We start from the raw sequence: 22,336 nt of genomic DNA, 5'->3' as shown, positions 1-22,336 counted from the left end.
TTCCTGTCAAAAGGGAAGGAAGGATTTTCCAACTCAATGTGTACTAGAGGTACGGGGGGAGGGGAAGAGACATTGAAAGCTGAAAGTAAGCTCTATTTAGAAATGGCAACCCAAATTTGAAGATCTAACCCCTGGCAAATAAGAAATCTTCTTGCCCACCCCCTGCAACACAGGAACGTCAGATAATATTATATACTAATCTCTCCCCACACCCTCTAAGGAATGCATACATTCGTAATCCTTACATACAATACAAAGCTGCAGTTCCTTTAGATTATTTACACTTTTGGCTGAAAGCCACATTGTGGGGTAAAGTACATTTTTGCGGAGATTTTAAGGAGGTTGAAAGGATATTTTCCCTACCACCACAGAGCTGAATCCTACTGCCTTCCTATACATGGCATTCCAACTGACATCAAGTTACAGGTCTTGCTTTAGTAGCAACTAGCACATCATTACTGTATGAGTGGGGAGAATATTAAGAGTTCTTTAGCTCCCTAGTTTGAAAGGATATCAAAGATTAAGTACTCAGATAGCGAGATATCCTCCTGGTTATACTTCATTTTTAAGAAGCTACAGAAACAGCCACACAATCAACTACTGCTTATAAAGGTCCCACACCTCACATTTATTTTTAGTTGTTTGAACAGGGGTTAGCTGTAAGAACATAGGGCAAAACTATTACATGTAAACTATCTGCTCTCTGTTGCAGTGGGCTATACCGTAATGCTAAACATGTATTCCACTGGCTGCCTGATTCATCCAAATATTAATTTTCCCTACACTGAGACAAGGTTAAGTGAACCCTCTCATTCTGCATTTCAAAAAAGGTTCATGATCAACTAAGTGGCCAGCAGAGCTAAGGAAGAACTTGGCTCTGGGACCTGGATATCTGTCAGTGCCAAAGAGGTCAGACAAGGACCACTCATTGATCTCTAGAAAGAGAAACATTATGCTTTCAATTGTCCACTGTACTTTCAAGGATCCGTGGCCTTCCTGGTAAGGCTACAGAGTCTTCCATCTAAGAGGTCCCCCCGCACTTCCTGCCTCCCAGTAAGCCTTATTCTGAACAAGAACTCCGTGTGAATATTCCAGAATCAGCTTTCAGACGGACCACAGAGACACGGTACAAGTTTTTGGTCTCGGAGGCAAGGTAACAAAGGCGGTGTCGAGAGCCTAAGCCTTCTTGAGACCCTTGGTGGGAGTCAGGGATTACAAGGCTTTTTCCCCCCATAAGGTGAGGTCAATGCCAAAGCTGTAATCAGCAAGGCCCATAAGAAAGTAGTGGCCACAGATGAGAGCCAAAGCAAACAGGCTGACAATCTAAATTGCATAGGTACAGACAACTGGAGAAGATGCTATGGTGGGAGCAGACAGATTAGTAGTCTATTAGCAACAGAAACCTCAATGGAAGGGAGTTAAGGAGGAAGCCTGATGCATAAGAGGGAGACTTCCAAATGGGAAGTCATCGCTGCATGGGGACAGCATGATAGCTCACCATTTAGGACATCCATAGTAAATCTTGGCATTATCCCAAAACTGAAATTTGGCCCTTAGCTAAGATAGAAAAACCCACCAATATGGTAGCAACTCAGACAAGTAAAGGGATAATGTACGTACCATACACAGTGTATGAAATATTTACACTTTAGCATATACAAGTGCTAAACAGCAAGATGCTGTCTTTCCACATTTAGGCCCCAATTCTGCAAACACTTATTCACATTGAGTAGGTTATTCACATGTATAGAATTAAGTAGGCATTATATATTATATATGTATTTAAGTTTACAGGATCAGGACCTTAAACAAATGTATTAAATATTTTGTGTTGTGTTTTCATATACAGAAATTAAAAAAAGAAAAAAAAACACAAAACACATGGCCTGGCCTGTGCAGAGACACTCTTGTGCACTCAGAGTGGAAAAAAGATGAGGAGAATGAACACACCCCACCCCACAGCCAGAGAGAGAACTGTGCAAGTGATGAACTATATAATCATTTCCTCTCTTAGCTTTTCAGCATGATCATAAAATAAGTTTACACTCAGCCTTGAGTCAAACTGTTCAGGTTTAAGATCACAGTTTTTAAGATCACAGTTTTTACAAGCCTCATCTACTGGACTATGGAATACTAAGCCTATGATTTAGACTTGAACAATGTCTGCTCTGAACAACCTACTTGTTATTGGGACAGAAAAGTGGAAGTATGAAGAAAAGTTTCATTCAGGCCCACACATAAACAAGGCTGCTCTGCTCCTACCTACTTAATCCAGTTTCAGATCAGCAGTATCTTTTTAAGTAGGGCCCTACCAAATTCACGGTCCATTTTGATCAATGTCATGGTCACAGTATTTTAAAAATTGTAAATTTCATGATTTCAGCTATTTAAATCTAAAATTTCAGTGTTGTAATTGTAGGGGTCCTAACCCAAAAAGGAGTTGTGTGGCTGGAGCAGGGGAAGGGGTCACGAGGTTATGGGGGGGGGCAGGGAAGAGAAGAGAAGGGTTTCTGGTACTGCTATCCTTACTTCTGCGCTGCTGCTGGCAGCGGTGCTGCCTTCAGAGCTGGGCAGCAACGGCTGCTGGCTGGGAGCCCAGCTCTGATGGCAGAGCTGCTGCCAGCAGCAGCAGTGCAGAAGTAAGGGAGGCACAGTGTGGTACTGCACCCTTACCTTCTGTGCTGCAGCGGGGGACACACGCTGCCTTCAGAGCTTGGCCACAGCCGCAGCTCTCCGGCCACCCAGCCTTGAAGGCAGAGCAGAAGTAAGGGTGGCAATACCACGATCCCCCTGAAACTCCCTTTTGGGTCAGGACCCACAATTTGTGAAATGCTGGTTTCCCCCATGAAATCTATATAGTATAGATTAAAGACCAGATTTCATGGTCCATGATGTGTTTTTCATGGCCATGAATTTCGTAGGGCCTTATTGTAGAAGCCGTGGTAGTTTCAATAGAAACCTTTTGTTTTCCAGGTAACCTGTCAATTATAAGGGTCTTAAAGCATTAATGTTTTGTTTTTTTTAAAATAAGCCATATCCTAGGGCAAGATATCATCTTTTAACAGAAGGGTGTTACAAATTCCTTTTTAAAATTGAACTTAATTGAGTGTATGAAAAACTTGCCATAAATCCTGCAACACTGGATCAGTGGTATGATCCATCTCTTCTGTTTGCCTATTTGAGCATTGGCCTGCCAAACCCAGGGTTGTGAGTTCAATCCTTGAGGGGGCCATTTAGGGATCTGGGGCAAAAAATTGTCTGGGGATTGGTCCTGCTTTGAGCAGGGGGTTGGACTAGATGACCTCCTGAGGTCCCTTCCAACCCTGATATTCTATGATTCTATGATTTCTGGCCACAGTTAATTCCAAGAAGGCACCCACCTTACAACTGGGCCAGGTTAACCACTGTACAGCCAATTGTTGTATGCTGTACCCAGAGGGGAGGAGGAAAAAAACAAAAACAAAACAAAAAAAACCCACACGCTAATAGTCATCTTACACCCTGATACATGAGATCCTTTACATTAGTAACATCTGTGATTTTGTAAATTAAAAGACCATAAAGTTAGGCAACACTTATTTCTTTCCTTCAGCAGTAAATTCCATAGGATACAGGGCAATAATTTAAACACCAGTAAAACACAATAAGTACATTATACAGAGCAACTCCTTGTCAGATGATAGGAAGGACTTATCAGTTTTTACTAGGGCTGTCAAGTGATTAAAAAAAATTGTGATTAATCACGCTATTAAACAATAGAATACCATTATTTTAAATATTTTGGGATGTTTACTACATTTTCAAATATATTAATTTCAATTACAACACAGAATACAAAGTGTACAGTGTTCACTTTACATTTATTACAAATATTTGCACTGTAAAACAAATGTTTCAATTCACCTCATACAAGTACTGTCATGCAATCTCTTTATCATGAAAGTTGAACTTACAAATGTAAAATTGTGTACAAAAAAAACCTGCATTCAAAAATAAAACAATGTAAAACTTTAGAGCCTACAAGTCCATTCAGTCCAACTTCTTTGTCAACCAATCACTCAGACACACAATGCTGCCCGCTTCTTGTTTACAATGTCACCTGAAAGTGAGACCAGGCATTCGCATGGCACTGTTGTAGTTAGTGTTGCAAGATACTTAGATGCGTTCAAGATTCATGTACCTTCATGCTTCAACCACCATTCCAGAATACTTGCGTTCATGCTGATGATGGGTTCTGCTTGATAATGATCCAAAGCAGTGCAGACTGACGCATGTTCATTTTCATCATCTGAGTCAGATGTCACCAGCAGAAGGTTGATTTTCTTTTTTGGTGGTTTGGGTTCTGTAGTTTCCACATCTGAGTGTTGCTCTTTTAAGACTTTTAAAAGCATGCTCCACACCTCATCCCTCTCATATTTTGGAAGGCACTTCAGATTCTTAAACCTTGGGTCAATTGCTGTAGCTATTTTTAGAAATCTCACATCGGTATCTTCTTTGCATTTTGTCAAATCTGCTGTGAAAATGTTCTTAAAACAAACATGCTGGGTCATCATCCGAGATTGCTAGAATATGAAATACACCTCTAGCCGGATATAACGTGACCCGATATAACACAAATTCAGATATAACGCGGTAAAGCAGTGCTTCGGGGTGGAGGGGAGAACAGAAGAGAGGCTGCGCACTCCAGTGGATGAAAGCAAGTTCGATATAACGTGGTTTCACCTATAACGCGATAAGATTTTTTGGCTCCCAAGGACAGTGTTATATCGAGGTAGAGGTGTATATGCAGAATGCGGGTGAAACAGAGCAGGAGACATACAATCCTCTCCCCAAGGAGTACAGTCACAAATTTAATTGACACTATTTTTTTAAATGAGCATCATCAGCATGGAAGCATGAAAGGACATACGACTGTTTAGTACATCTGGCATGTAAATACCTTGCAGAGCCAGCTACAAAAGTGCCATACAAACACTAGTTCTCACTTTCAGGCGACACTGTAAAGAAGAAGCAGGCAGCAGTATCTCTCATCAATGTAAACAAACTTATTTGTCTTAGCAATTGGCTGAATGAGAAGTAGGATTGAGTGGACTTGTAGGCTCTAAAGTTTTACACTGTTTTGTTTTTGAGTGCAGTTATGTAACCAAAAAATCTGCATTTATAAGTTACACTTTCACAATAAAGCAATTGCATTTCAGTACTTGTATGAGGTGAATTGAATACTATTTCTGTTATCATTTTTACAGTGCATATACTTGTAATCAAAAACAATATAACATGAGCACTGTGAACTTTGTATTCTGTGTTGTAATTGAAATCAATATTGAAAATGTAGAAAAACATCCAAAAATATTTAATAAATTTCAATTGGTATTCTATTGTTTAACAGTGCAATTAATCACGATTGATTTTTTTGAGTTAATCATGTGAGTTAACCGCGATTGACAGTCTAGGTTTTACTCTAAAGTTCTGAATAGTTCAGTCAAGTCATCTGTTAACTCTATCTTCCTTGTGGTCAGAAATTCTAGTCTTTACTATTCCTTATACAGTGAGGTTTATTACTGCTTTCCTTAACATATTCTTTTTGAGTTTTAAGCTACATCTAAATAATAGGCAATTAAAAAATATTATGGTTGCAATAAGATGGAGAGAGTGTGCAAGCCATGCAAACATTTCCCCATTATGCATTACACACAAGAAAACTTCTGCTCTTTCAGTAGCAGAATTCTCATCTCTGACACAACATGACAGAAGTCCAATTTCTGCCCTCCCAAGACACAAATAATTCCTATGGTCTTTGATATAAGTAGTATCTGGGCATAGAACCACATAGTAAAATTCCCCTCTCAGATCTGCACTAAGTTTTTACAGGTGGTAATCTCACCTCAGCCTTAGCAACTACCAATAGCTCTTTCTGTAAACAGATCTAAATATCTGCTATTAGCAGTAGTGCTTTCATGTTACAAAATATCAGGAAGGGCACTCCCCTCTACTGACATTCACGTATTATTAGTGTTGGTTGGTTCAGGACCAAAAGTACAGAAGTGAGAATCATTTTTATCACAAGTCTTGAGCTGATATTTTAAATATAGCCCCAGCTTTTGGAAACAAGTTATTATGGAAGAATCTCAGCTTTGATTTTAAAAAAGTAATTTGTAGGCCTCATGGATGCAGAGAAAAAGCTTGAAAAAAACATGAACCCTAAAAAGGCTCTAAAACCAGAAGGCAAGCAAACCCCAGATTTATTTTTTTTAAATCAGCATTGTTAGGCCAATTTTTTGGGTCCAACCCATGATTTTTAAACATTTGATAATAGCAGTATAAAGAATATGTCCAGTATGGACTGAAAAATGGCTAATAAGATGTGCACCTGCTGGCCCAAAGATAGAGAAAGCACAATATAGTTCGCAATATAATCAGATGACTGTAGAAGACTGGGAGCTCATGAACATAGTTTTAAGTGTTTTCTTCTTCCACTCCTAAACTGGTGACACAGAAAGTGACCTACTTAAACAGGGGTGGGGAACCCTATGGCCCGCAGGCCTCATTTGGTCCACAGCAAGTCTCCGCACTGCAGGACAGCAGCACTGAGCTTCAGTCCACCCCTCCGCAGGGCTGGAGCCGCAAGCACTGGCTTGCCCCACTGCAGGGGGAAAGCTTGGCTTGCCAGGCCGTTAAAAATCCCGTCGGCTCTGCGCAGCTCTCGGAAGAAGCCAGCATGTCTGTGCAGCCTTGATAGGCCCTGCGCCTAGGGGAAGCTCCACGTGCTGCCACCGCCCCTGGCTCTGCAGCTGCCATTGGCCAGGAACCGTGGCCAATGGGAGCTGCAGGGACAGTGCCTGTGGGTGGGGGCGCCTCTGCCTAGGAGCTGGACATGGCAGCCGCTTCTGGGAGCAACACAGAGCCAGGGCAGGCAGGGAGCCTGCCTTAGCCCCACTGTGCTGCCAACCGGGAGCCACCTGAGGTAAGCGCCTCCCAGCCAGAGCCCGCACCCCTAACCCCCTGCCCCAGGTTAGAACCCCCTCCTGCAACCTAACCTCCCAGACCCCGCATCTCCACCCCAACCCCCTGCCCCAGCCCTGAGTCCCCTCCCAAACCCGGCGCCCACACCCTGAATCTCCTCCTGCATCCCAACCCACTGTCCCAGCCCCAAGCCCCCTCCTGCACTCCAACCCCCCCCACCACCACCAGTCCCATCCCAGAGCTCACGCGCGCACACACACCCCCACGGCTGTGTGTGACCCATGATTGATTTTTTCTGTGGGTCAATGGCCCCTGATACAAAAAAAGGTTCCCCACCCCTGTACTAAAGAAAAGAGGCCTCACTGTACACACAAGAGTCATACTGATTCAACTAACTAGGTTTAGAAACTGGGTAGTTAAAATTCTGTGCAAATCTGATTGTGCAGACACTTCTGAATAGATTTTTAATTTGAAATTATTCAAGAACATCCACACCAGGGGGGTTACACTGATTTGACTACGCCAGTCTCTAAATAGACTGAAATTGGTACAACTTGTGTTTAGATAAGGCCAAATGTTCAGAAGCTACAGAGAAAACAGTAGAGGCAGACGCCTGTAGTTGCACAGGACCCCAATGAAGTAAATGGAACTCCACACTGATTTCAAGCCACATGTTTTCTTTGTAGGATTAGGTCCTTAGCAATCTAGAAGACCTCTTAAAGTCACAGCAGATTTTGAAATAAAATGCTATAAAGCATAAAATGCAGCTTAGTGTTAAAACAGCTTTTATGCTATTGTCTACTACACTCATCACTGGGTATTTTTGTTGTGTGTTTCAAGAATGGGTTCCAGACTCCTTGTAAATTTTACACCTTGCAGGGCCAGTTTGTTGGTTTTACTAATCCCTCATTAAGGGCCATTAAACTCAAGACATCTTCCCTCTCTCCATCTCTCTTTTTTAAACAGGTCACCCACAAGAAGAGGAAAAATATTTGAGTTTGTGACCTTTTTTACTTCTTTACATAGTGCATAAATGGGGCCTGAAAGGTTTATTCTGAAGATGATTTGGGGGAAAGAGGGGATGGTACATACGATAAAGGTCTTCTCTACTGCAGAGGACACCAATGTCTGGAAAATAAGAACCATCACAAGATTAGAGTATGAAAGCTGAAGCAGTTGAGGAGGCAAGGGATTTTTTTAACCAGATTTTAAATCTATGGTTTGTATTTGAATTCTTCAGCAAAGGCTCACACAACTATCAATTTGAACTATAATGTTTAAGGAAGATAAGCTTTTTAAAAAAAAAAAATTAAAAAAAGTCAAGAACTAGTCTAGATCTATTTGTTTTAATTCTTGATTTTGTGGCCAAAGAGAAAAGCGTTCTTTTCTACTCAGTTTTCCATTAGGCTTGTATTTTCACTTCAGTAATGGAATGAAGTCATGTGCTATGTGTGCTCCTTTGAAACATTACTTTATTTCTGAACCAAAGTTCTTCAAAATACATAAAAGGCAGCAAGTCTGATGTTTTTAGTAGCATAAGCTGTTTGATTTAGCATGTGAGCACGCATACCCGCTGAAAAATTTCAGAATGGAATTTTAACCCAGTCTTTTGAAACAGTTGTGTTGTAAGCAATAAGCACAAAATTAGGCATTATCCCCTTAAAATAGTTAATATGTAACCCAACATTGCCTATAGAATAAAAAACTCCTCTTGAAAAAGTCTATTGAGACAGGAGTAGGAGAAGATGTTTATGGAAACTACCACTGTTTCCAGTCACTCCCTCCTTGATCATCTTTTATTTCAATGTTGTTGCTCACTGAAGTAGTCAGTCTGTCTTGATATTTTAAGTTTTTTGGATTCAGTAGAAAGATCAAGGAAGACATTTGACAGAGAATGTCATACGCATCTTTTGAAGTGTTCTGTGCCAGTATAGTACAAAAGAAAAAAGTCGACTAATTTATAATGCTTGGACTTTAATGTAGATTTTAAAGGTTATACTGTCCTCTGTGACCATATTGTCCCTCCCCTGAAGTTCTATGGCACTGCTCTGGAGGAAATCAGTCTTCTGTGTACCTGTGAGCCAGGAAACAGCCAGCACTACTTTCACCTTTCTCTGCCTATCCTCCCCTTTCCTATACAAGGATCCAAGTTCAATTTCCTCTGAAAGTGCCAGCCTCCAACTGCCCCAGGTAACAAATATCAAGTTCAGATTGGCTTAAAACTTTAAGTGCTTGCTGGCAGTTTTGGTGGAGAGAGGGGAAGAAGAGAACAACTGCAACACACATACCTAGACAGATAACATGGTAAGTAACATGGCTAGACTGGCACTAACGTTACAGAATATGGAAATACTTCTTAGTCATACAGCATGCTATGAACTTGTCCTTGCCAGATGGGACTCATCTATGTCTCTAAAATAAATGACACTATCAGATTGCTAAGAGATACCTACCTCTATACAAGATAGTCATTTCTATGATGCAACATCTGCTTGTTAACACTGAACATTCCGTCTCAGATATTAGTTTCTGCTAAATGTTTCTTCTCCCATTACAAGCAAATGTGGGCATTAGGTCATATTCACCCAAATCTCCCCTCTTCCCCCCCACCCTCCTCTCTCACAACATGCAGTACAATTAAAGTTATTTTTCAGTGTTTACAAAGCAGATTTAGAACACCAATTACCAATATTTAGACAGTGGATAAAAATTCAAATTGGACAGGCTGGACTTTGTCACAGACCTTTTGTGCCTTTCAGGGCAAGGTGGGAGAAACATGCTGAAAGTAAATACAGCAGCTCAATAGCCTTAGGAAGTTCAATTTTTTTAAAAAAGTATATCATGTAGCTTCAGATTGTCCCATATGTTTACTATGTCTAATTTACTATGCTTCAAGTGCAATTTTTCTAACAAGAAAGCTATCAGTTTTAATACAGTAACTCATGCCTTCTTAAATGTCATGTTAGTACACAGTAGTACCTACCTACTTACATTTATACTTTAAATAAGAGTTCCTGTACCGGCACTATCCTAGAAACAGATCTAGGAGTCACAATCCGAAATCTACACCAGGCTAATTATGTAAATTTGCGGAATCTCAGCTAAATAGTACTTTAAAGAATGAGGGTCAAGGAATTTGTCATTTTCCAGCTGAGGCATACTTCCCCTTTACTATATAAATAATGAAAGCTCTTTTGACAGTGAAAGGATTCAAAGCAACATGATCCATGAATTTTAGCTACCGTTCTATAGAAGGGTGGCAAGAGACGACTATAAAAGAAACACTGTTACAAGCTATATAATACGTTTACTAGGGCTCTGTGAATTAAACAGAATAAATTTTTTTTTAAACTTTCAAATGTTAGTTGGTCACAGGCAGAACACTTATCAGTGCAAATTAGTGAGGTTTTACTTTATTCAATAAGTGGCAGATAGGCAGGATTTGGTTCCCTAAACTTTTTATTGGCCCTAAAGCATTTAAAAAAAAAAAAAAAAGATAGCACAATTACTGACAATGTTATTTTCTTACATAAAGAAACGAAAGGGTGAGAGAAATGGGAATATGGCAATGCAAAGTGTTGCCTAGAATACAGCCTCCTTTACAGGAGAATTTGTGGTTCTAGGGTGGCTAGTCCAGGGCCCCAATCTTCTATTACCCTACCCGCATGTAATTATTTATGCCTCGGCAAAGTGAGTGTAAAATGCCAACAAGTCAGAATGGTCATTGTCACAGTTCAGGGCAAGGACATCTGTATCCCCCCTCAGTGATCCAGCAAGGGCACCCACTTTCAGGCTTCTAGATTCCTAGCCATTGCTCTTAGGTGGACATACATACATACATACATACATACATACATACTTATTTACTTATTTCCAGGCTGAACAGTTCCCTGCCTTCACTGTGTTATTCCCAGCAAAAGAGAGTCTGACTAAACAAACCTTCTTCATTACTCTTCTCAGACATGAAACAAGGTCATTGCTAGTTAGAAGTTACTACACAGTTCTCTCTAAGCAAGCATATTTTATTAAGGTAAAAGGTTTACAGAGAAAACATTAAAAAACAATAAAGGAACCTACACACACATCAATAAGATTACCAGAGATCACTCCCATCCATCTACACAAGGGCTCTGGTTGGTGTCAGTCCTTCCAATGCTTCCCTAAGGACTCTGGGTCCTGTCCATTTACTGGGCCTGTTTAAAACCAGGCTATTTATCCTTTTTGTCTGTTGATCCATGGAGAATCCAGGGTCTTTGAACTGTCCTCCTGTAACAGGTGATCACCAGACAAAAGGTCTCCCCGAGTGAAGTTTCATAGTCTTAGATTGTAGGTGGGGGGTTGCAATCCCCTCTTGCCCAGTACTTCCTAGCAATTCCACTTCTCAGATATTGTCCCAAAAGATCAATTGTCTGCGCTATATTGGTCAATGTAATCTTTTGAAATTCACATCATCTCCCAGAGATTAAATTAATCCTTCTTCCTCCTAGCGAAGTTCCATACAAGCCCACAATAGTACACAAACATATGCATTTTCAATACAATGGGCCCCAAAGCTATTAAACATCATTCAGTAAGGTTTAACTTAATTCCATAGGGTTTGCCCAAGATATTGTAGGACACTGTTTTACACTTAGTTTCCACTGTTGTAAGTAACTTCAAGGTGTACAAAAACGGAGACCTCTGGTCTGGAAATTCTAGAATTATAATCCCAACAAAATGGAGCTGGTCAAACATCAAAGTTTTTTGGAGCGAAAAAGACTTTTTTGGGGGGGAGGGGAGGCGTAAAGACTCGTTCCTGTTCTTCAGCCAGCTATATTAAGGCCAACTTGGCTCTTCAGCCCAAGTTAAATAAACGGGCACTATTTCAGTTTAATGGGACGGTGTCTGGGATAGAAACTCAAAACAGAGTCCTCTCTGGTCTATATGGATATTAGAAAATATCAGCCAGTTTTTTAAAAAGAATGCAGGTTTGCACTGGTGTCCTTGGCCAAAACATCCTACCCTATTCACTGACATGCAACAAAACCATGTGACTGTACAGCTGCTGCCCTCTATCCCAGAGGTGGCTGAATTTCAGTGGAGCTTTATGTAAATAGCTCAAGTGTTTGGGAACCTTTTGGCTGCAAAGTGTTAGATTACATGCATACACAGATATGGCTATGATATCTATGTGATAATTTTAATTGATCCTGCATCAACAGTCTCACATGCATACTGCCCACTAAGCCCTCTCCCTGAGACTTCCAATGTTGACCTCTGAGCAGCTTCAAACAACTGCCCTTTAAAGAAAAACCTACTTCCCAGAGAAACATTTCTCCTCCACTCCCAAACACAAGCTTCCTGCAACCCCTCCCACACTACATTTGTGCCAATCTAACACTTTGAACAACAAATATTCAGTCTGAGATGAGTAACAGATTTAAGGTCCAATGTCTCAAATTTTCATGGCAAAAAAACAAAAAACCCCCCCACACAATGCTTATCTGTTTCAGGGTTGATGTAAGACCCAATATCATGTGAAGTACATTGAGATCCTGGGACAAAAGCACTAAATAAGAGTACTAATTACACACACATGCAAGTGTGTAAAGGTCATCAATTAATTTTAGTCTCAGAATCTGACCTACTTTTAAAATTATCAGGTTTTTTGTTGTGTAGTATGTCCACATGGAAGCGTTGAGCTTTTTTCTTTACTAAAAAGTAGCACCCTCCACCGTTTTTTTTTTTTTTTTTTTTTTTTTAAGTTTCTAATAAGACAAGACGTTAAACTACCATTTCCCAAATACGGCCACGGCAGTTTCCTGGGCAGTGTCGGGAGAAGCATCAGCCCCTCCCTTTCTTCCCTGTTGCTCCTGCATGTGCCACCTCTCTGGAGACAGGTGGGACACACAATGCTTAAGGAGCAAGGTGAGGAGGTAAGGGGGGAGGTGAGGAGACAAGCAGCAAGGACAGGTACAGGTACAAATATACTTAAAAGTACTCATGAGTAATATAAACATTAGATTGTTTTGATAGCTAAACCAATCTTGAACAGGATAGTAAAAATCCTGTTCAAGATTGGTTTAGGGGTGGGAAATTAAGTGCAATAGACATTATTGTGAGCAGCTTGTGAACGTCAACATATACAAGAGTTTCATTAGTTTTGGACTCAAGTCCAGTTACGCCAATCTGATCCCAAGAATTGACGGAGATAAAAAATTCCTTTACGTAACATGAAGGCATGAGTCCATTGTCCTCCACAGTTAAAGGTACATAATGAGGAACAGAGCTGGGTGGGTTTTGGGATGGAGGTATGGAAGGGGAAAAGTTTATCAAGACTATTTTCTTGGGTGTTTAAAAATGAATTCTTCTGACCATACTCACCCCTTTTTAGGGGTTGCTTTTCAGGAAAGTAAGAGAGACTAAATTTTAGTGGCATAAATGTAGAGAGCCAATCTGACAAATCTGTAGAAGCTAAATATGAAATCTAATTTCCGGTATTCACAAAACTTGTTTGCACTTGACTAAATCAGGAAACATACCAGGAGACTTATATGACAAGTCACTGCCCCACACAGTTTGGGGGCAGGGAGGGAAGCATCCAGAGGTAAAGGCCCCACATAAAATAGGAACCAAGACCAAATAAGTCTGAGAAAGTTGCAATCAGCACACAGACCTTCCACCAGCGGAAGACAAGACTACGTTTGTTAAGTCAGTCATTCATTACACAGGACTTGCTCAACTCTGATCAGAAAAAGAATTTACTAAAAAATCCAAAATATATGCTGGGGGGAAAAAAAGGAGAGATGAGTCACTAAAAAAACTCAATACAGCAAATAAAAGCGACTGGTGTTTGTATACAGAGCTTCGGTTGTAGAGCCTAAAAGAACACTTCGGCATTTGTACAAAAGAATGACCGCATTAGAAAAGTCAAATACCTCCTCTTTTGCCATTGTGTCCATATCAATCTCACAGTGCCCTTCACTGGCTTCCTCTCACCTTCCAATTCAAGCTTCTCATGTTCCAAGCCCAACGCGACTCACTTCCTGCCAACAACTACACTCTCTCCCTATTGCCACCTACACGCTTTCTTCTGCTGCCCCTTACATTTGTGGCTTCCCCTCCCTCTATTTACTGAGAAGAGTTTCACCAAACTACACTTCTGCAAACCCTTCCCTAGCAACTTCTTCTACTATTTTGTTTTGTTTTTAAGATAAACAAATCTCAAGCAGAGAGTCTAGGTAAATCCCTTCAGAGCAGGATGGTATCTACTTATACTTGCTCAAATAATTTAGTATGTATAATCTAGGGAACCATTGTCTAAAGGAACTTGTACAGTATTTGGTTTGCTAGCAATTGATTGATAATTGCTACCATCCCAAATGGCTTCCATCCCAGCCTCCAAACACACATGAATTGGGGACTTAAAGTTGTGCACTAAATAGCTTATTTAAAAGTGCGTCTACCTTCAGAACAGTTACACTTTGTACATATTACATGATTATTGAAAAGTCCACAATTTTAGTTTAATTGATTTGGTATTATTTTGGAGCTGTCATATAGTACAGTTGATAGCAGTTTTGAATTCATATTATAGCAGTTTCTGTAAGATAAAACGTGCATCACAAGATTCAATAGAAATTCCCTCAAATGTAGCTGAAAGTGTTGGGATAGTGGTAAGGGAAAAAAAGCTATTAAAAAATACAAGCCACTAGAGCAGTAGTATTGCCAGTGTCCTGATTTTAAGCAATGAATCTCTTTATATAAAATGACAAGTGGAACAAAAAAGGTAATGCTCTCTAGACCAGAGGTTCTCAAACAGTGGTCCGCGAGCTCCGTTCAGGTGGTCCCCAGATAGTTCCCTCTAAGGTGCGTACCTGGGTGGCCGCACACGAGAGAATGAAGGGCCACCCACCTAATTACTGGAGCTTTGCCTGCATGGCTCCATTAATTAGGTGCCTGCACCCTGGAGAAGACGCACATGTACGGTGAGGTGGTGGCCTTGCGGGGAATAGGGGGTAAGTGGGAGGGAGCAATGGGGTGAGAAGCAGGGGTGAGGGGAATTTGGGACATGCAGGACTACGGCAGTCAGAGAAAGAGGTGACTTTCCCCAGCTCCAGGGCTGCAGTTGCCAGGGAGAGACCCCCCTGCCCTTCCCATCCCCAGCTTGGGGGCTGCCGTGGTGAGGGAGAGAGGGCACATCCATTGCATTAGAAAGGTAAGACAACTGATATTAAAATCTGAGTTGTGTGCTTTTAGTTGTAGAACCAAAAAATGTTAATAAGCCTTTTTTTTAATATAGCGCTTTTATCCAAAGTGCTTTACAACAGTTAGCCCACGGTACAAAGAACAACATCTGGAAAGATCATTAAGTGGTCCGCTGAGACCCTCAGCAATTTTCAAGTGGTCCGTGAAAAAAATAAAATAGAATAAAATAAAATAAATAGATAGAGAACCACTGTTCTAAACTATGTAAGTTTGTTTAGTTGGTTGTGTTTTTAAGGACTTTTTTTTAAAAAGTGTTTAAATTACTGAATTAGAGCTTTTTAATCAATTTAAAAAGTGACTATTATGAAAAATAAGAGCAATCTGTCATCTCAAAGCCTCCGATCAATGATGGTATGAAATATGAATAGATAAATCATATTTGTTTGTACCAGATCACCACATCACTGTAAAGGAGTCAACACGTTACCTACTGTTAACACAAAATAACATACTAAGTTAGATTCTGTCTAACTCCCCTTTAGGAGTCACTAAATCTTCTGGTCAGAGGGCATTATCCTTTTCTGATCTCTCACAATGCAGTTCCAGCTCTGAAGTGACAGCTTTAATTTCTATCCCACAATGCCCTATAAACTGATAAAGATCCTATTTAATGATAGTAAAGAACAAGGGGCAGGGCTGGGAAGTCCAAACTAATCATCCCTAATTTAAAATTGGCAGATTGAGCAATGAGTTCTAATAAGGTAATCCCAGTATGATTCTTCTTCTATCCTTTTCCAGTAAACATACGAGTTAGGTCTACTGAACAGCAGATTAAGTACTGATTATAAAGGCTGGGTTTATGCTATATCAGTAGGTGCTGCCACAGAGTCATGCCTGTTGTAAATCCTAGCCAATAGGTCACATGGCTCAGAAACCAACCAAAGGAGGTGCTGGCTGCCCTTCCCCAGCTGCTCTCACTCGTACCCGTCAACATTTTGGCTCTTCACTGTTCACTTAGTAGCCAGCAAAAGGAGAGGAACAATATCAACCTCTGTCAGGTATTGCTCCAGTGTCATGCTCAGTTCAGGTAGAATTAAGAACATGGTTGTAAGCAGCTTTTGTTGATTAGATGAAAGAACTTTTCTTCAGCCTACAGTACCTTTCAGCATACATTAATCAGAGCCCCATGAGTTCAGATTATTCCAACTGGATGATTTCATAAAGTTTGTTTTCCAATGCCACTTTGATAGTCTATGAAGGTTATAGGATAGTCTCTGCAGCATGTTACACTTTCCACTGACACTACGATATTTCCATATTAACTGAAAAAATGTCATTACCAAGACGCAAACTGGAGAAACAGCATGGAGAAGGGAGGAAGACAAATGGATACACTTAATAAAACTCTCCATGGATATATTTGTGTGCACATGCACATTCCTGTTAAGCAGATTACAAACTGGGTAAAGTGTTCATAATGCAATATGTTCAGAATGTAAATTGTTCATAATGCAACAAGTTTTTTTTTCGGGGGGGGGGGGCAAAGTTTATAAAAGACCTTCATATGGACACTACTGCCTCTCAGTAATAGAAAGACATATTCTTACATAAAGAAAGGAGAGAGATTGTACTATTTTTAACTGAACATTGAATCGTCACTCAGAAAAACATTCTGCAGTCCATATATACATGTTAACCTTAGACTGTAGTACAATTGTCATTGGCAACATAATTAAACAAAACTTCATTATGATGGGTGGAACATCAATTGCTAGTCACTGGAAGATAAATCTGTTTACCCTTTTACCAAAGCAGAACTATAACTTAAAATAAATAAATAAATAAAACCAAAAGCCACAGAGCTCTGACTTGCTACAGCTCCCACTGCATTTTAAAATAAATTGATGACAGGCCTCTATGGAAGATATACAGTGAAAGTAATGCACTAACTTTGTCCTTTATGGTTAGCAACTTTAAGGTTTCCCCTGACAGCGAACCATAGCACACAGCAAAAGCCTGATCATAAGTCCATTGAACTTAATGAGCTTTTGATCAGGCCTCTAGTCTTTTGAGTAATTGTTATATTTGGTATGTCCCCAACTAGCAACAGGTTTTCCAAGATATTTGTAGCAATGTTGGCAACAGCATTAAAAAAGTGACTAAGCTTGCACAAAAAAATCATCGAGCTATTTCTGCCTATATTTGGATGAAAATCTAAAATCAGGCCTCTTAATAAAATCCTATATAGTGCTTCCTGTGAGCTGTTACAGAAGAACACGTATATTAGTGTTGACTAGACAGAAAGAGAGATAAAAGGCCACAGGACTCTTCCTGTTATAGACACACACAGTACCTATCCTAGAAGATAACGAAGTTGCAACTATCTTGTTTTAACTGCTAATTCTAAAAGTTACATTTGGGAGCATAATAAAATACCTCCCTTTTAAGTTACTCAAGGGTTAGTATTTTTCTACCAACATATGAAGGTTTTTAGAACATAATACAAAATGCATTTGATTTAAATAACTTCTTATGCTCTCTTTCTAGTCTAAAAATCAAGTTATAATTGTCCTGACACAATGGAGGCCTAATTTTCAGGTCCCGAGCATCTGCAGTTCCCACAAGTTTAAATGCTCGGCACCTTTGAAAAAGCAAGGCCCTTGGCATTCTTGTCCTAGAAGTGACCTATTCATTAAGTGACTTATTCAATTAATTTTAAGTATGCATATTAGTTTCAATATCTTTACAGAGAACAAAATATAATTTTTATCAATCTGTTGACCTCTGCCTTCCATCTCCAATCAAAGTCCATTACTAAACCCCTTTTCAGCTATAAATTCTGCTGGAACCAGTAAATTCTTTGGTTCTGTCTGACACACACACACACACACACCCTTCGTAAAGCACAGAAATGATTCTATTTCTCCTCTTTTGGAATGATTACTTTTGAATAGCAAATGAATCTTAAAAAACTCCAAAACATTTAAGTCACTACAAAGTAAACCTAGCCTCAGATACTTGTCAGTCCACAGGCTATAAATTAGCTCTTTTATAAAGGGACACACATGTCTACCTTTAAGGCAATCTTGCAAAATTACAAAGATTTACCAATTCAGGTGCAAAGTCTGCTCACCCATGTTAACCATAAATTAATTTTGTTCATTATATTTTTGCCCACCAAAACAGTTACTTGCCCTTGGGGAGTAGAGTTTTGTGTAGTTGGATTATGGTACAGTAATATTTTAAATACTAGTTTTAAAAGTTTTAAATTAAAAAGTCTAAATAAATCAATACAAGTTTAAATTAAGAATTGGAGGATAGGACTTTGGATTCATGATTCTGTTAGAATTACAAATTGTGTCACTCACTTGAACACATCCTGTCTCCCCCCCTCAACAACATTTGATTTTTAAATTAGATGGTTATCTGCATGGGCCATCCCTACAGGGATGCAGGGCCTGGGACAACATCCCTCCTCCGCCCCAGGCCCCACTCCCATCCCTTCCCCTAACCCCCCACCCCACCCCACCCCACCCCGCCTCTTCCTGCCCCTGCTCCGCCCCATTCCAGCTTCTGTCCCCTCCCCCAAACGATACCGGGAGCCAGAGCAGGGCGGGGCTGGGGTCCCTCCTGCTGCTCGGTGAGTGCCGGCCCCGGCCTGACCCCTGCTGCCAACACCAGGGCCCCCGCTAACTCCCTGGGCCAGTCTGGCCCCCTGCACCCTAACCCCACCTAGCGCCTCCCGCATGATATGCACACAGTTATGGGGTTATATGACTTCTTCATGCTGCTATGCCCTATCAAAAAGATTTGAAATTGGCATGGATATCTCAAAATTACAAGGTCCTAATTTCTATAATCCTTCTCAAAATAGAAGGAAATAGAGAAACAAGGCAGGCGAGGTAATAGATTTTCTTGGACCAACTTCTGTCAGTGAGACACCCAAGCTTCTGAGCAACAGAGCTCTTCTTCAGGTCTGCGAAATATACTCAGGGTGTTACAGCTAAATATAAGGTGGAACAGATTGTTCAGCATAAATAGTTAATACATATTTCAAGATGAAGGGGCCCATTCACACCCCTCCAGTCATAGGGGGAATGGAGGTAGGGGGAAAGGAGGTAGGGGGAAGACAGCTGGCAGGAAAAAAGGTTGGGGGGGAGAGAAGGTTATAGATTGTTATAAACCACTATCTCTATTCAGTCTGTTCTTTTTAGTGTCTAATAGTTATAATTTAAGCTCCCAGGCTCATCTTTTGAAGGGGTTGTGCAGATTTCCTTTGCAGATGAGGACTGAGACCAGATATAGAGTGATCGCTTTGTGAAAAGTGTTAGAAGGAAACAGTCACCTAAAAAAGGTAAGTTACTAATCTAAAGTAAAACATAAAATGTACATTGAATACCACAAGATACAAAACATGAAATATAACACTCACTGGTTTGGGCATTTTCAGCTCTTGCAGTGGTTCTGTTGTTCCAGAAACAAATGCTCATGCAGAGACTTGAAGGTGTTTGTTCTTTTTCCAAGAGATCTGATAATAGGAGAGTAGAAAGAGTTCTAGTTTACTGAGAAGGGGGCAAAGTAAAGAACTTTAAAACCTCTGCTTTGATTCTTAAGTAATCAGGGGGAGTAGCAAGGATGATTCATACATGACCAACAATTACCAAGGCACTCCACTGGTTTAAAAAAAAAAAAAAACCGCACCACTCACAAGTGACCTCGCCCAGTGGGGGAAAAAAACCCAGCTGCAACTAGAGAAGGTCATTTGGCCAGACACACCCATAAGACTAAATACAATTTCAACACCTTTCCTGACTCCTGCGCGGCATAAACTTAATAACCTGGGAAAGAAGGAGGAGGGGACAGAAACTGGAAACTATTATCAGCGCTCGGTTTGCAATACAGCCCGCCCGGGCTGCTGCCAGCAAGCAGGTCGGAAGCATTCCATACAATTAAGATCCTACCTTGCAAAGCAGGTACTTTAGAGTCCTTCCGAGGAGCCGCTAAAGGGTCCTGCCCAGAGAACCCCGGAGGGGTCAGGGCAGCACCTGGCTCCCTTTGCCCTTAAACAACCACCAGGGAAAGAGAGGAGCCCAACAGCTCTTGGGGTCAAGCCGAAGGCGGACTCTAGTCTGCAGACACCCAGAGCCGGCGGGGCTCGCTTGCCTGCTCCCCCTCTGTCGCGCTGCGCGCAGCACCTGGCCCCGGGAGCCCCGCGCCCTAGAGAAGCGGGAAGACGGCGGCGGCAGGAGGAGGAGGGAGCTCCCGGCGCGCTAATCCCCGCAACACCTGTTGGCAGCAGCGCCGCCCCGTCCTCCCGCGGCCGAACACAGGCGAGGGGGGAAGCTGAGTGGCTACTCGGGCTCCGGCTAGGAAGGGGACTTACCCGGCTGTCCTCTGCGGCGACTGGGCACACTAGCAGGCGGCCGTGGGGTGCGCTCGGGTCCCTGTGCGCGCCTCTAGCCCCGCCCCGCCGCTCCCACTGCAATATGGCCGAGCGGGGGCCCGCCTCCTCCCCGGGGCTGCGCCCCAGCCTCCCTCTCGCCACCTGCCTCTGCGGGACCTCAAGAGGGGCTGAGAGCGGCGCGCGCGCAGAGTCCTCTCCCGTGTGGACAGCTTGAGTCCGGCTCAGAGCGTCCACGAGCGGGCTTAATGCGGGGCTGCCTCCCTGCGCACGCGTTGCAACCCCTCCGGCAGGGGTGCTCCCACCTGCAGCACTCTCGGCGTCCCTCCCGGCCAGTCAGCGTGGCGCTCTTCTCCCGGGACTGAGGGTGGGAAATTACCGCGGGGCATTTTAGGGTGCAGCGATGAACGAGCATTAGCTCCGGGTTTAGGGAGAGAAGCAAACAACAGGAAGGAGCTTCCAGTAACAAATAACACACGTACTTGGGGAACTTACCCAGACTTGGGTTTGTTTGGTTTTAGCGCTGTTGGGGTTTGGACAAAAATTCTTCTCCCCCATAGCCCCTTCCCCCCCTGCATTGTATTCCCCACATATAATTTGAGGAAGTACTTTCATTGCAACTAGCACTTTGGCATGTGCTCATAATTTTCTCCATTTTCTTCCTTATCCTAGAACTGGAAGGGACCTTGAGAGGTCATCTAGTCCAGTCCCCTGCACTCAAGGCAGGACTAAGTCTTATCTAGAAGACCATCCCTGACAGGTGTTTGTCCAACCTGCTCTTAAAAATCCCTAGTGATGGAGATTCCATAATGTTCAGAGGCAATTTAGTCCAGTTAGGAAGTTTTTCCTAATGTCCAACCTAAACTGGCCTTGCTGCAATTTAAGCCCATTGCTTCTTGTCCTATCTTCAGAGGTTAAGAAGAACAATTTTGCTCCCTCCTCCTTGTAACAACCTTTTATGTACTTGAAAACTGTTACCATGTCCCTCTCAGTCTTCTCTTTTCCGGACTGAAGAAACCCAATTTTTTCAATCTTCCCTCATAGATCATGTTTTCTAGACCTTTAATCATTTTTGTTGCTCTTCTCTGGACTTTCTCCAATTTGTCCACATCTTTCCTGAAATATGGTGCCCAGAACTGGACACAATACTCCAGTTGAGGCCTAATCAGCGCAGAGTAGAGAGGAAGAATTACTTCTCATGTCTTGCTTACAATACTCCAGGTAATACATACCAGAATGACGTTTGCTTTTTTTGCTACAGTGTTACACTGTTGACTCATATTTAGCTTGTGATCCACTCTGACCTCCAGATCCCTTTCCGCAGTACTCCTTCCTAGGCAGTCATATCCCATTTTGTATGTGAGCAACTGATTGTTCCTTCCTAAGTGGAGTACTTTGCATTTATCCTTATTGAATTTCATCCAGATCATTTTTCCAGTTTGTCCAGATCATTTTGAATTTTAATCCTATCCTCCAAAGCACCTGCAACCCCTCCCAGCTTGGTATCATCTGCAAACTTTATAAGTGTACTCTCTGCCATTATCTAAATCATTGATGAAGATATTGAACAGAACCGGACCCAGAACCAATCCCTGTGGGGCCCCACTCATTATGCCTTCTAGCATGACTGTGAAACACTGATAACCTCTCTGGGAACGATTTTCTAACCAGTATTGCACCCACCTTATAGTAGCTCCATCTAGGTTACATTTCCCTAGTTTGTTTATGAGAAGGTCATGTGAGACAGTATCAAAAGCCTTACTAAAATCAAGATACTACATCTAC

General features: G+C 41.6%; 1 protein-coding gene across 2 annotated transcripts in view; it reads right to left on the bottom strand.

Moving 5' to 3' along the window:
* EZR (ezrin) overlaps positions 1–20,770 on the bottom strand; it is a 56,240-nt gene extending 35,470 nt beyond the window's left edge. The window contains exons 1-2 of one of the 2 annotated variants that reach the window (XM_034765304.1): positions 20,534–20,770; positions 19,583–19,678 (exon numbers count right to left, since the gene is read on the bottom strand). In XM_034765304.1, the coding sequence (XP_034621195.1) occupies positions 19,583–19,594 (12 nt within the window). In that variant the 5' untranslated portion in view covers positions 19,595–19,678; positions 20,534–20,770. Of the gene's footprint in view, positions 1–19,582; positions 19,679–20,111; positions 20,376–20,533 lie in introns of those variants that run through there. The other variant, XM_034765303.1, reaches the window with a different exon arrangement.
* Positions 20,771–22,336: the final 1,566 nt, after the last annotated feature.

This window comes from Trachemys scripta, chromosome 3 (genome assembly GCF_013100865.1).
Source record: "Trachemys scripta elegans isolate TJP31775 chromosome 3, CAS_Tse_1.0, whole genome shotgun sequence".
Taxonomy (NCBI): Eukaryota; Metazoa; Chordata; order Testudines; family Emydidae; genus Trachemys; species Trachemys scripta.
Note: the sequence above shows the minus strand (reverse complement) of the source record. Positions and strands in the feature narration are given on the sequence as shown.